The following is a 13,284-nucleotide window of genomic DNA, read 5'->3' as shown; positions in this document are numbered from 1 at the left end:
CTGCTTTCCGAGGTTGACTGGCCTCCTCGTAGTCGCTCCCTGTGTCACAGCTCCATTCAAAAAAGGCTCATATTGCTGGGGACTCTTGAGGGAATACAGGTTGCTGATATTGAAAAATTCTTAGGTCTTTAAAGATAAGAATTACAACAGGGACTCAATTCAAGATGCTCTGAATTGCATAATACAAAGTCAAGTACCCAGTTTTTGAAGGGGAAGATCTTCCTCCTTCAAGTAGGAACAATAGACTATACACACATTAGATAGATGGGAAGACCCCGAAAAAAGCTGCTGCTCGGGGTGCGTGTTCGTCTACACTCACAGAGTGTGTGGGACTCAGTCCGAACGCTGGGCCTGAGCCCCTGCTCACCTGTGCACTCGCTGCATGTCTCTGGGCAAGTGCATGGACTTCTCAAGAGGCCTCAGTGTCCACATCCCAGGGAGCTGCCCAAGGGAGCAGATGAAGCCAGGAAGTGAGAACCCACTGTCCGAGTGGTGTGAGCATGAGGGAAGTGCAGGCAGTCGGGTCAGCCATGAAGTTTAGGAGGTAAGTGACCAAGCTGACCTTGCAGCCAGCGCTTCCTGTGTCCGGCAGCGCTTCCTGCGTCCGGCAGCTAGCTGCTACTCGCTGGGACTCCCCTCACCATCTACACGTGTGTTACGCGTCCGGCAGCTAGCTGCTACTCGCTGGGACTCTCCTCACCATCTACACGTGTGTTACGCCATAGCCTGTTGGGGAGCTGATGATTAGATTTGGGAGGGTGGACCAAAACAAACTAGCATTATCATGCTGTGTTCCAATTAAATGCATCCTTCCTGGCCTGCGAAATCAGAGTGTCGTAACGGCTGATCTTCTGTTCTTCTGCTTTAAAGCACTGCTCCTACCATGGGTGCCCGTTAGAATAGACCTGGTGAAAAGCAGTTGCTTGGATAGCAGCTAGCAGACTGTTGCCAGGGCGATGTGGTGAGCGCTTCCCACTGCAGCGCGAGCACGGCCTCTTTTCCGCGGAGTGCTGAGGATTTTGTCGTAATCGGATTTCAGAAACGTGTACGAGGCATTCGTTGTAATCCTGGTAAAGGTGCTGACACCAAAACTGACATCTGTGTGCCAAGTCTGTATGACTGTAACATTGACTCCAAGTTTTTAATAGAGACAAAATGGGCCTGAGATTCAAACCACAGTGCTTTTGTGTTGCTATTCAGACATAATCTGCCTCTGTGGTCCCAAGGCACAAGTGTTAAGTAAATAAAGGGACTAATAACACTGTTGTTGACACAATTATAACCCTATCAGGAGTAGGCACCCCTGTTGAAATATCTGTTGAATGAGTTACTGGCGTGATAACCACATCTGTGGGGAAAGTTACATATATGAGTGGAGAGACAGTCTTTTGTGTCTTTTCGTGACATGGATTAACAGAAATAATAGCAATAGCTTTATCCCGTGAAGCCAAAAAGCCTTAAAAATCCAGACAAAAGAAACGCAGACGCCTGGGAGGGGCGCCGGGAGAGGGCGTGAGTGGGAGCCGGCGGCCTCTGTGCCCCCTGCTCGCCGAGCGCGGGTGCAGGGGCCCAGTCCCTGGCCTCGGGTGTGCAGCTGAGAAGCGGGCGGATACGTACGTTAGAAGCCTTATTAGAAGCCTTATAAAAGCTTCCCTGGAAACACTGCCGTGATTGATGTTCCAAAAAGGGCTGCTTAAATTGCTCCTGTCAGGAGAGGAACTGCGGGGCAGATACTTGGAGTGTCCAGCGTGTTTGGAGACAGCACAGGTAAATAACCAGGAGGCTTTCTGACACACTGTGTCAACAGCCCGCTCGCGTTTGGAAACACCACTTGCAGGTGTTGACGGTATTTTCAATTTAGTTAAATTGGCATATTTATTTTGCTTTTCATGCGTTATTCTGATTATTGTTCGAAAACTGCTTTTCATGATCCTGTTTAGGCCAAAAATGGCTGTTAGGGTTCCAAAAAATGAAACTAATACATTATGAGATCTTGGTGTCATTTTAAAAACAACTGAAAAAAGAAATTACTTTTCATTTGAAGAGAATCTGCTTCCTGCTGAAGTGGCTAATATTTTAATTAAGTCAGGAGTGAAGTTTTCCTGAGTGCCTCCTGATAAACTCGCTCCTTTATGTTGATGGTAATTAAACAGATCCCTGAGGACACGTGGGCTGTGTGCGCGGCCCACGCTGATCGGCAGACACGAGACACTGACCAGTTGGTTTGCTCTTGAACAGTCCGCAGCGTGCTGTCAGCGCGGCAGGTTCATTTCTAGGCATTGTGAGCCGTTGTCAGGGCTAACGGGGTGCCATTGTGGCTGAAGATGTCGCGCAAATTGAGGCAGATGGCTCAGATTCAGACACGTGTCGCACAGAAAGGGGAAAGGGGATCGGCCCTGCAAAGTGGGGTCACGGCAGGTCACAGACCTGCTCCACACTTGTTAGTGTTTTCAAAAGCTCCTGTGGGCAACTTTGTTTTTCTCCAGTCATCCCTGCAGCCAGCCTGCCTCCCCCACACATGTGTGGGACACGCTCCATGTGGGGACAGAGGCCCCCGGGTCCCAGTCCTCTTCCTGCGGCCTCATGCAGAATGAATTAGCAGGATTGACAGAAGTTCACTGTGCCTCCAACGGCTCCTCAGTGAATTGCAGTGCTTAAAAGGCTAGTTTCGCTTTTAACTCCATGTAATTAGTGGGTTCTTCGTGTCTTGGAATTTAGTAATAGAGCCGTGGACCTCGAATTACCTCTGTTATATTCTGAACATTCAAAAAAGAAAGAAACAGCAAAGTGTGAGGTGGCACTTGGCTGTCACGTGGTTTTGTTTCATGTCATCATTAACATTAGAGATTGAATTGGATTATTTTTACATGAGTGAATTCATGGAGACTTAGTAAGAATTTTATCATGTACATAAAATTATCTAACTTCTTGCATAATCATTTTTAGATATGAGGAATTAAATTTTCAAGCTCTTTGAGAAGGTACCATTTCTTAACATGTTTTTAAAATAAAAATATAATGGCTTATTTTAAATGGGCCTGTGCATGGTAAGTATTAAATATCAAATGAGTGAGTGACTTCCAAATGTATCCTAGTAGGGAGTTACTCATGTGCATCTCCTGTTCAAACTAATAAGTAAAATAGAGCTCCGTTTCCTGTTTTGTTTTAAAGATGCGCTACAATTACCTGCTTTTGGCAAACATGGGCTGGGCAGTGTATTGATTTTTTTTTTTCCAGAAGGATGTTTGGCTTTGGGTTTTTGGCAGTAGGGAGCCTGCACTAAATTATTCCATTTGAGAAAAGCAGTTATTGCAGATCCATTTGAATGTATGCCGTCTGCCCTCTTCTCCTCTCGAGATACAAGGTCTCAGTCTCTCTCTTTTGCAGGTTTGCAGCTAGAACTGTGCACAGTGGGTCACTGATGCTGGTCACGGTGGAGCTGAAGGAAGGCTCTACAGCCCAGCTCATCATCAACACCGAGAAAACTGTGATTGGCTCTGTGCTGCTGCGGGAGCTGAAGCCTGTCCTGTCCCAGGGGTGACTGCTTACATCTGGACTTCAGAGGCTGGCACACAACAAAAGTGCCTGGCATCCACTGCTGCCGCCTTTCATTTATAATAATAGCCCTTCCATCTGGCAGTGGGGGGGCAGGCGCTCCCACATCCTCGTCTCCTGCTGTAGAATGCTAGTGTGTATCTATCATGTATGCGACTCTCCCCTTCTGCCTTGCTAACCAAAGAACATATACTTCACTGTCAGTTATCTCAGCTCTGGAGCCCATGTGCGTTCTCTCTGTCCTGCGCCTCCTTTCGGCCTCTCCCTCCTCTTTCTCTTCGACGATGATGGACACGAATTGGATGTTCAAAGTTCATTGGAAACCATCTTCCCTTCAGCAGGAAGCAAACATTAGCGAAGAAAGAGTCTCAGGGCCTCGGCGGGGCATGTGAGGACGGCACCCCACCCCTTTAGAATTAAATGCAGAAGCTCGGTCTTTGCAATTGCCTTGTATTGTGATTGGTTATTGATAACGATCATCATGAAATTATCTCTGAAAAACAAGATAAATAAAGGAGCATATGAGTAACACTTGCCTTTGCATTTTCAATGAGAAGAACTCTGTAATCCTGGAGTCCATATGCTGAGGTTTCTTTGTTCTCAAGTAAATATTTCGAGTGTGACATTACGCACAGATGCAGTGAGGTTTAATTAGCGAAAGAAAACCCACCTTCCAGCAGGTAAGTTTTCTAGTTGCGTTGTGGTGAAGTCCAGGGAAAGGCACCGCTTCTCTCACGCGCTTTCCAGCTGTAGCAGAGATCTGCTAACGAGGCCGGCCACACCCGCTGCGTGGGCTCTGAGAGAGTCACTTTGCCTTCACAGATTTTGAGGACCGACTTTGAAGGCAGCCAACTGGTACATAGTTAACTGCAGAAATTTTGAAAGCCAGTAAGTAGCATTTTTCTTAGAGTGTTTATTCTGTCTGCTGAGGTAGGCAAGGTGCTGTTTTACCAGATGCTTGTGTGGTGAGCAGCCTGGATCCGTTGTGACTGCACCTTGGTGACGGCACAGGTGTGGGCCGGCGACGCGCCGACCTAGGTGGGGACGCTGCGTGCAGCTCCTGGAACTGAGCGGAGGGCCCGCAGCGCTGTGGGCCGCCCAGGAAGGCCCTGGGCCGGTGGGCGCGGGGCGGGGGTGCTGCGCCGCCTCTGCCTCTGTCGCTGCGGGCTGTTGCGTGTCCCTCATTAACCCTGTTCCTGAGGGCGTCGTGACTTGGGGATTTGGGGTCAGTAGCTGTGGTCAGTGTACAGAGTTGGGCAGGCTGAGGAAAAAGTGCATTCGGGGCACTGCTCTTGAAAACATCACACAGTGGAGTTTAGTTGCCGACATGACAGGACTGCACTTTTGAGTAACGTGTTTTCAGCTTCTAGATTGACAGTCCGAGTCAAGTCGGCGTAACGTGTGAACCAGTTAATATCCTCCCTCACCTGTAGTGCGAACTCACAGTTGAACTGCTTTCACATCACCAGCTTACTATTATTAAAATTGTCCTGCACAGAAATGAAGTCAGCAAAGTGATCAAGTTCCCAAGGTTAAGGTTAGGCTTCTTTTTTTCTTTGTACAGTGACTCAGGTTTCCTGGCCTCATATTTCCTTTATCATAATCCATGATTATCTTTAAATTGTTCCATTGAGTCAAGTTAGACAATGTTGAATTTCTAATTCTGGCTGTATTTTTTCATTTTAATGTTCAGTTAATGGGACATTTTATGTACACCAGTCTTGAAGAATGGCTCTCATAGTGAATTTCAGACTGGGCCTCATTTTTGGTATCACAATACATTTGCTTTATTTATAATAAGAATTGGGGAATTTTTACTCTGATATGACTGTAGCCATGAGCTTGCTAAAATACTGCATTATTTTTAATATTTAGCAACATTTGCAGAACTGTGTACCAGGTTAAGAATTTTGATGTTGCGTTAGATGTGAATCCGAGAATGATAAATAATGTATTTTTTAAAAAGAAAAGTTGGGCCAGCTAAGGGAAAACCTAAGATCTTTTCAGCAGTTTGTCTCCTCTCTGTTGTCCCTGTGACCCTTACAAGAAACTTGGTTTAAAGAGAGGGGGAAAAAATTCCTCTCGCGTATCCAGAGGGAAAGGGGCCCCGTGTAACAGCACCAGCTGACAGAGCCGTCCCACGTGCCCCGGGAATGAGAAGGACCACCATGGGCGCTGTCCGGGCTGCGGTGGACACAAGGGGCACCCCACCCCTCCCAGAGAAGCCTGCCGCCTGGTGAACAGAGAAGCAGCCAGCGCAGCCCTGCAGGGTTTTGCTTTGTGCTCATGGAGGCCCACTGCTGCCACCCCTCCCTCGAGGTGCCACCAGCCCTGGGGTGCCCACTGTGCTGGCTGAGGGCACCTGCTTGTCCCCTCTGCTGCTTCAGCTTGGCCGGTCTCTCTCCAGGGAAGATCCTCATGATCGTTTCTGCTCTCTTCCCTAGACGTTAGGAGACCGGCGACTAAAAGTGAGGCGTCTCAAGGTTGCAGTTGGTTGCAGTCTTAGGTCTGATAGGAGGGTTCACCCTTGGCTAGACGGGGGATCCTGTCAGAATCAGAGACTCTGTGCCCTGTTTGATGACTGCTTCCGGAGGGCCTCCAGGGCGCTGCCACGTGACGTTCTCCTACTCCTTGTCACTGGGGTAAGCAGGGCACAGTGTATGCTCTGAGCAGGGACGCTAACCACCGTGTTGATTCTTTTCCAAGGACCAGGTTGGATGCCACACGATCAGCTGACCGCGGTGGTCTCTGGGCCGCAGCCTCTGAAGCAGTGAGGAAGCTCCCAGCAGTGCCACCAGGTTTCAGGGAGGAAGCGATGGGTGGGTGTGAGAAGGCTCAGCTGAGGGCCCAAGAGTGGGTGGTGTTGAGGGGAAGAGAAGAGTGAGCCCCTGGGAGTGCGAGAAGGGAGGCTGTGGAAGTACCTGGAGCGAAGGCTGCGTCCACGCAGGCGCAGAGCGTCTTCACTCCTGCACAGGTTTCTCACATACGCTTTGCCGTGACCTTTTCAAAGCCCCTCGTACATGCGGACTTCAAAACGTTCTTATATCAAAATTAACTTCTCATTCCATTTTCCCGTGAGTTTTCTGAAATACTCTTGTATTGTTATCAGCCGAGACTTACCTTAAAAGTGGTTTTGAAGAAGAAATGTCAAGTTTTTTTTAAACAGCCTTGTACAGAAAGCACGCTGTGAGCACACTGTCTCCTCAGTCTCTCTCCCGCTGTCACCCTCAGGCTGGGCCACCTCTGTGGTCTGGGATGGTCCAGAGGGGAGGCCACGTGTGGAGCTGGGCCATGTTGTCAGTAGCCCAGGGGCAGGGAGATGGGAAACAGGCCTGGGCTGTTACTCTTCTATCTCTGGGCCAGTTTTATGAATTTCCTTGGGGATTTTCATGGCTTCTGGTGCCATGACAGCGTCTTTTCAGACTGACAGTCTAAGTGGCTAAAAATATTAAATTCGATTAGTATCTATTTACTGGTTAAGTGGTCATGAGTTGAGATGATACTAAAATTTCTAATCTTCTCACCTCATTTCTGTCTCTGGAGCTGATTTTATGTGCGCGGTATGGTCTGTGCAGGTGCATTCAGTTCCTAGCTGATTCAGTGGATGTGTGGAGCAAAGCCCTGCGACTCAAGAGGTGGGGTTATCACAGCCAAGCACGGGTCCCCCCTCTCGGGCTTGAGGGCCAGAGACACTGCAGATGCAGGCTCAAATCTAGAAGTCTTTACCCGAAATCCAAGGGGGTTAGAAAACCTAGCCAGTAGGCACATTCGTTCTGGGGCCTGGAGACGCGGCTGCTCTGCGGGCATTTGGAACAGAGACCCGCACCTTCTCCACCCTTCTCGTGAGCTGGCCTGGGGTGGGAGAGGAGGCAGAGGTGGCCGAGGGACCAGTACTGGAAAACGGGGGCCGGAGAGGTGAGCTCTAGATGGGCTCTCTCCAGCTGCCCAGCCCGCATTCTGACTTCCCCCGGGCTAGAGCCGCTGCCTCTTGTGTGTGCCCGCAGTGCGGGGAGCCAGCACTTGCTGGGTGGAAGGATCTGCTTCCACACGGGTAACAGGAGGGGACTGCTGGGAGCCCGGGCCCTCACAACCACGCGTTCCAGGCCGCTGTGAGGGGGGTCCCTGAGCCTGGTCGGGAGCCACAGCCGAGCTCCTTGCAGGCCAGTAAGCCGTGTGTGCCGCCTTGGGGAAGCTCTTACAGAAGCTGGAGGAAAACCAGTCGTCCCCCCAACTGAGGGTTTGACTTTTTGGGCCGTAGAAAGGGGAGCCAGTGAGAGTGACGGGGCCTCTTCCAGGCCAGCCCGCAAAGCCTCGCCCAGGGCCGCGCTCTCCTTGTCCCAGAGTCCCCGTTTTGCTCTTGGGGCCTGAACAAAACTATTTGGTAAACAAAGTTGTGGGCAGCTCTGTCTCCTAATTGAAAGTCATTATGATTTCTGTGCTGTGGCGTAATTACCTAAAAACACGTTATTTGGTGATTCGGATTCTGGAGCGAGTCCTGCGCTCCGGGCCCCCGCGCGGCCCTTCCACCGGGGACCGGGCTTCCGCGGTGTGCAGCTGCTGGAGCTGATTTACAGTGTGGCGGCTGTGGCTGGTCATAAATAAATCCTCTTATATAGTTGTTATGAACACCTGTTAGATCATCTGTCAGCAAAGCGCTGTTCACATTTATCATGGTGCGCCAGTTATTTTACCTCAATCCATTTCCAACTGACTCAGCCTCCATTGCTGGACCACTATTACCACACCATAATCGCTCGCTCCCACTCCATGTTACAGCTTGCAGATAAAAGATTTCACTACTTGGCCAAATTTCATAAATAAAGGAGCAGTTCAGTGCAGTAAAAGTTTATTTTTGTCATCATTTGTCACCCCATTATTCTATAAATCAACCGCAATAGCACTATCGCCAGCTCAGGCGTCGCTGTCAGCCCGAGGCATGGAAATGGTCCGTTTCTTCCTTCAGATGAGACGACGTGTCTTTCAGACTTAACTGGCTTATGGCTTTGTTTCACCCATTTTATTTTATTACCCCTCCAGAAAAATCCTCGGGGAGCAGGAAGACTTAAGGAGAGAAATGGAAACAAAACAGAGCCTGCCTGCCGGCTCCCCATGCGGTCCCTGCCGGCTGTCAGAGACTTGACCTTGACCCCCACCCACACCCTGCTGCTGGGGCTCGGGGTGCTTCCGTAAACTTCCGACGGGCTCCACTTCTGTTCCCGTGACAGTGAGAGGGCGTGGACCCGAGTCCCGGGGTTCTCCCCGGAGCTGCTCCCGGCCTCACAGGCCCTGCAGAGAGGACCGAGTGGGTGCGTGTGTGGTGTGAGGCCCTGGAGGAAGTGTCTCCCCGGGGCGTCTGTCGCTCTGGGCTCTGCAGCAGGGGTGAGGGCTTCAGGAGCAAGTCGCCATCTCGGGCCCAGGCACTGTCCCCGGGTGAACAGGAAGCGGACAGAGCGGCTCTGGGGATGGGGACGGGGAAGGAGGAGCGTTCCCAGTTGCTCGTGTACTTCCAAGTGGGTTCTAATTCAGCTACCAGCCTTCGTAGTCATTATGAAGCTCATAAATCCCGTAAAGTGTTTTACTGTTACTATAAAAATGACAGGAGGGGGGTTTTATGGGGTAAGTTGCCGTAGTTGCTCTTCCTGTTCTATGTGGAAGTTCTCAGGCCGTATGTCATTCAGCTCCTTGGAGGCTGAAGGGCCCCAGCCTTCATTTCCTCCCCTGGCCGGGTCAGGTCCCAGGCTCGGAGCTGTCGGGCTGTGGTGCTGGGACAGCAGGGCTGCCCGAGCCGGCCATGTCACAAGGAGGCCTGTGTCTGGGCAGGTGTGTGAGGGGCAGTGGGGAGGAGGCGGTGGGCTGGCTGGAGGTGAGGTGAGCAGCTCGGGGCCCCGGGCCCTGGAGTCAAGACTGATCCTGGCACGGGGATCTTCGCTAACTTGCGAACCTACACGTGGCGCGGAGCTCATGATAAAGTCCTAAGCAAATTGAGGTTTGGGGTCTTGCGGGGTGGTTTTGTTTGTGAAAGGAGGCACCACTCTGAGCATGTCTGCCCCGGGAAACGTTGCTCTCGCCAGATGTTTGTTTTGAGCAGAATATCCACACGGAAACAGCCACTACTAATTCTCCGGCCCGAGTGCATCAAGGCCGTAATCTAAGGGCTCCCATCCATCCAGCTGTCTGGCATTTGCTATTATGGGGCACCAACAGAGAAATGAGGCTGTGGCTTTATCGCTGCACCCTGGGTGACAACTTGATTTTCTGCTTTCACCGCAGGCAGCAGCAGCCCCACATGATGGGGCTGTTAATTTGTGCATTTCATGGTGTCTGTCAGGGGGCTGGGAGAGGAGACTTTGAGGGGAAGGGAACGGAGCATGTCCCAGCCGCGGAAGCACCTGTCTGCACTGACGGCACAGAGCACTTCTTATTAGCGTGCGGGTCTCTGAATGCAGCCCGGATGACAGCCTGGCATCCCAGCACCCACACACTGTGACAGGCGCCGGCAGCCGGTCCCATTGTTTGCCCTTGATGAGCATGTCATTAATGGAAATGGAAGAAAGTGAGGGCCACATCAGTATTCAAATAGCCTCTGTTCTCCCTGCACCGGCTGGCTCAGCCCGCTGCCGGCTTCTTCAGACTTCTTTTTTGAACAGATTTATTCCCTTTGCCTCCAAATCCTCGCCATGTTGTTCCTGGCTTCTTCCACTCCTGCGTCTTCCACCCGCCTCTTGAGCCTGGATTTAGCGAGATCGGAGATTTGGGTACTTCTGTGTTGCAGAGGTCTACTTAGCAAGTGCGTGCTGTTTGCAGCAGGAAGTGCAGGCGGCGGCTCCCTGCGCCCCTCAGGCAGGGGCTGGCTGCTCTGGTCTCCACCTGCACACCCAGAAGTGGCTGAGAGCTGGGGCCCTGCGTGCGGACACTCTGTTCACCGAGGATGGCCTGTGCACGAAGCAGGGCCCTTCGGTGTCTGGAGAGGTGAAGTTTGGGGCAGGGGGGGCGTCGCCCATTGTTGTGCTGGGCTGGAGAGAAGCGTGGCTCGCACGTGACCATGTCCGCCCGAGTGGAGGGTAGCTGACCCCAGGCACATGGGGAGCTGTGGCCCCCGCCGCCGCCATCGCTGCTCTCCCCGCCGTTTCCAAACTTCCTGTCCACTTGGCTTTTGCCTCTCCCGGGTTGGTGGATTCCCACACGGACTCATGTCTCCCGTGCTCAGAAGCCCCCTCCACGGAGCTCCCCACCCACACGCGGGCCGCTGCTGCCCAGCGTAGGTAAGATGCACACCTTGCGCGGTCAGGTGGCGGCTCCTCTGCGGAGGTTTCTCTGACCTTTCGCTGGGGCACGGGCGGCAGGCAGTCCCGTGTCAGTCTGACCCCACGTGCCACCTCCTTCTCACAGGGCCGTGCTGGAGGCTCAAGATGCCGCACTCTGGAAACGGGGCTCCGGGCTGGGACGGTGAGCACGGACACCCCGGATTCCAGCTATGCCGCGGCCCGGGCTGCCTGCCAGGCCTGGTTCCTGGCCGTGGCCTCATGGCCCCTGACAGACTGGGTGAGGTCTCGACATTTTCTCAGGTGTTATCCCACACACACAAGCCCCCAGCCCTCGGGCAGTGTGAGCACAGAGTGGTGATGATGGTTTGGAAAGCCGGGTCGTAAATCCAGCAAATCCGGCTTTCTCACTCAAGTGGTAGCTCAGGGAACCCACCGAGGGCGATTTACAAGGAAAATAAACGCACTCAGAAAGGGGGGGGTACCCTAGTGTCAGTGATGGAAAAAAATTTTCCCATTTGATCAATTATTAAGAGATCTGTTTAATAAAATATAGAGAGCGCTTTGTCTCTCCACAATCGCCAGCGTGACCCGAGACCCCTGTTTTGGAAGTGAACAAAAAGCTATTGAGGTGTAACAATAAATTTTGTCCCCAAGGGTTTGTGCAGAAGTGGCTGCGGGGCCCTCGTGACAGATTTAAGGCAGAAATCCCACAGCTGACACTGAAATGTGTCAGACCCGTGGCTTCCCCGGCGGGCCGCATCGCCAGCCTCACCCAGACATGTGAATAAAGCAGCCCCTGACCTCGGGAACACGGGGCCGGGTGCCGCCGCGGCTTCTCCCTGGGCTTTGTTTTTTGTAGTTTAGAAAACAACTTTCTTAAGTTTAGGTGTTTAAGTGTTTCTGGTTGCTGACTTCAAACACAGAAAGTCACGAAAAAAAAAATCCCATTTTTTGAATAAGTTACTTTCAAAGAACCGTGGTAGCTCTGCCCATGTCTCTTTATTTTGTTTGAATTTAAATAGGAATCTCTAGGACTCAGGAGGCAATACCTCTGTGAAGGAACTGTTTCCCCCACATCCAGAAAAAATAAATCGCGTGAGTTCTGTGTGTTGAATCTGTCTTCACCCAGCTGCGTGGGTTCACAGTAAAGACAGCCCGTTTAATTAGTTATGCGCATGCGCAGATTACTTTAGAAGCCCTGGAGTAAGCATTTCCAGGTTGGGTTTGTTATCTCCGCCGTTTCTGTGCTGTCCAGACGTGCCGGGGTGAGGAGCGAGGGACATCTGGCCAGGGCACGAGCAGCCGACGTGGCGCCTCCTGCCTCTGCGGCTGCAGGCCTCGCTCCTTTACATGCAAGTAGGGTATTCCTGGGGCGAGGGCCGTAATGAAAGACCACCTCTGATTTCTCTCTGACCTTTCAGAGAAAGGACAAGCTCTCCCCTGGGCAGGGCCCTGGGCGGCGTGCGATGCACAAACTGTGTCTGATAGGGCAGAGTGGAGGCACCGGCATCGCCTCCCGCCCAGGCCTGCGCCACTGCCTCCGCAGCCTGCACCGGCCACCGTTAGAAGGCACGTTCCTGGAACATTCCAGAAGGAAGTCCAGCGCTCTGTGTCTGCGGATGTTTTCACTTCCCCAGGAGTGACCGCTGGCAGGAAGGAAATCACAGCATGAAGAACTTGCTGTAGGGCCGGGCCGAGGGGTGCCAGTGAGAAGACCCCGTCTCTGGCACGGGTCTGGTCCCACCCCTCACCCGTGGCCCCAGAGAGCGCCCCTCTGCACCGGAACACGGATGTGTGGTGGTTCTTTCTCTGCGTCCCCAGGAAGCGGAATGATGCGCAGGGTCTGGAGGACAGGGTGGGGAGGAGGCGCGCCGTGCTCCCCCTACTCCTCGGCTCCTGCTTCCATGCTTCTGTTCTTGTGTGTGTTAGGATGCACTTGCTACAGTGTGCAGGACACTGATGTGTATTCGCGGACGGTAAAGGGGCTTTACAAAGCTCGTGGGCAGATGGAATTCAGAGATCACGTGGGGGGCAGGCATTGCGGTCAGCAGGCTAAGCCTCTGCTTGGGGTGCCAGCCGCCCATAGCGACGTGTAGGTTGGAGTCCCAGCTACCCCACGTCCTGTCCCGCTCCCTGCGAAGGCATCCTGGCAGGCAGCAGATGATGGCTCAAGTTCTTGGGCCTCTGCCACCCACATGGGAGACCTGGATGCCATTCCAGGCTCCTGGCCCAGCGCTGGCTGCTGTGGGCATTTGGGGAGTGAACCAGCAGATGGAAGATGGATATCTTGTTCAGTCACTCGTTCTCTACCTTTCAAGTACATGAAAATAAAATATACAATGAAACACGAAAATTCTTCAGAAGGTTAATGGAAAAAAATTAAAGATTTTATTTATTTGAAAGAGTTACAGAGAGAGTTCTTCCATCTGCTGGTTCACTCCCCAAGTGGCCACCAAGGCTGGAG

General features: G+C 52.2%; 1 protein-coding gene across 8 annotated transcripts in view; it reads left to right on the top strand.

The window, feature by feature from the left end:
• AP3B1 (adaptor related protein complex 3 subunit beta 1) overlaps positions 1–4,084 on the top strand; it is a 269,538-nt gene extending 265,454 nt beyond the window's left edge. For all 8 annotated transcript variants that reach the window (XR_011381834.1, XM_051837573.2, XM_070056312.1 and 5 more), the window contains one exon: positions 3,388–4,084. Coding sequence is in view for 7 of the 8 variants with exons in the window: in XM_051837573.2 (XP_051693533.2) it covers positions 3,388–3,541 (154 nt within the window). In the remaining variant the exon portion in view is untranslated. The remainder of the gene's footprint in view (positions 1–3,387) is intronic.
• The last annotated feature ends 9,200 nt before the right edge of the window (positions 4,085–13,284 follow it).

The sequence above is a fragment of the Oryctolagus cuniculus genome, chromosome 14 (genome assembly GCF_964237555.1).
Source record: "Oryctolagus cuniculus chromosome 14, mOryCun1.1, whole genome shotgun sequence".
NCBI classification, from domain to species: Eukaryota; Metazoa; Chordata; class Mammalia; order Lagomorpha; family Leporidae; genus Oryctolagus; species Oryctolagus cuniculus.
This window is presented reverse-complemented; position numbering and strand designations above follow the sequence as displayed.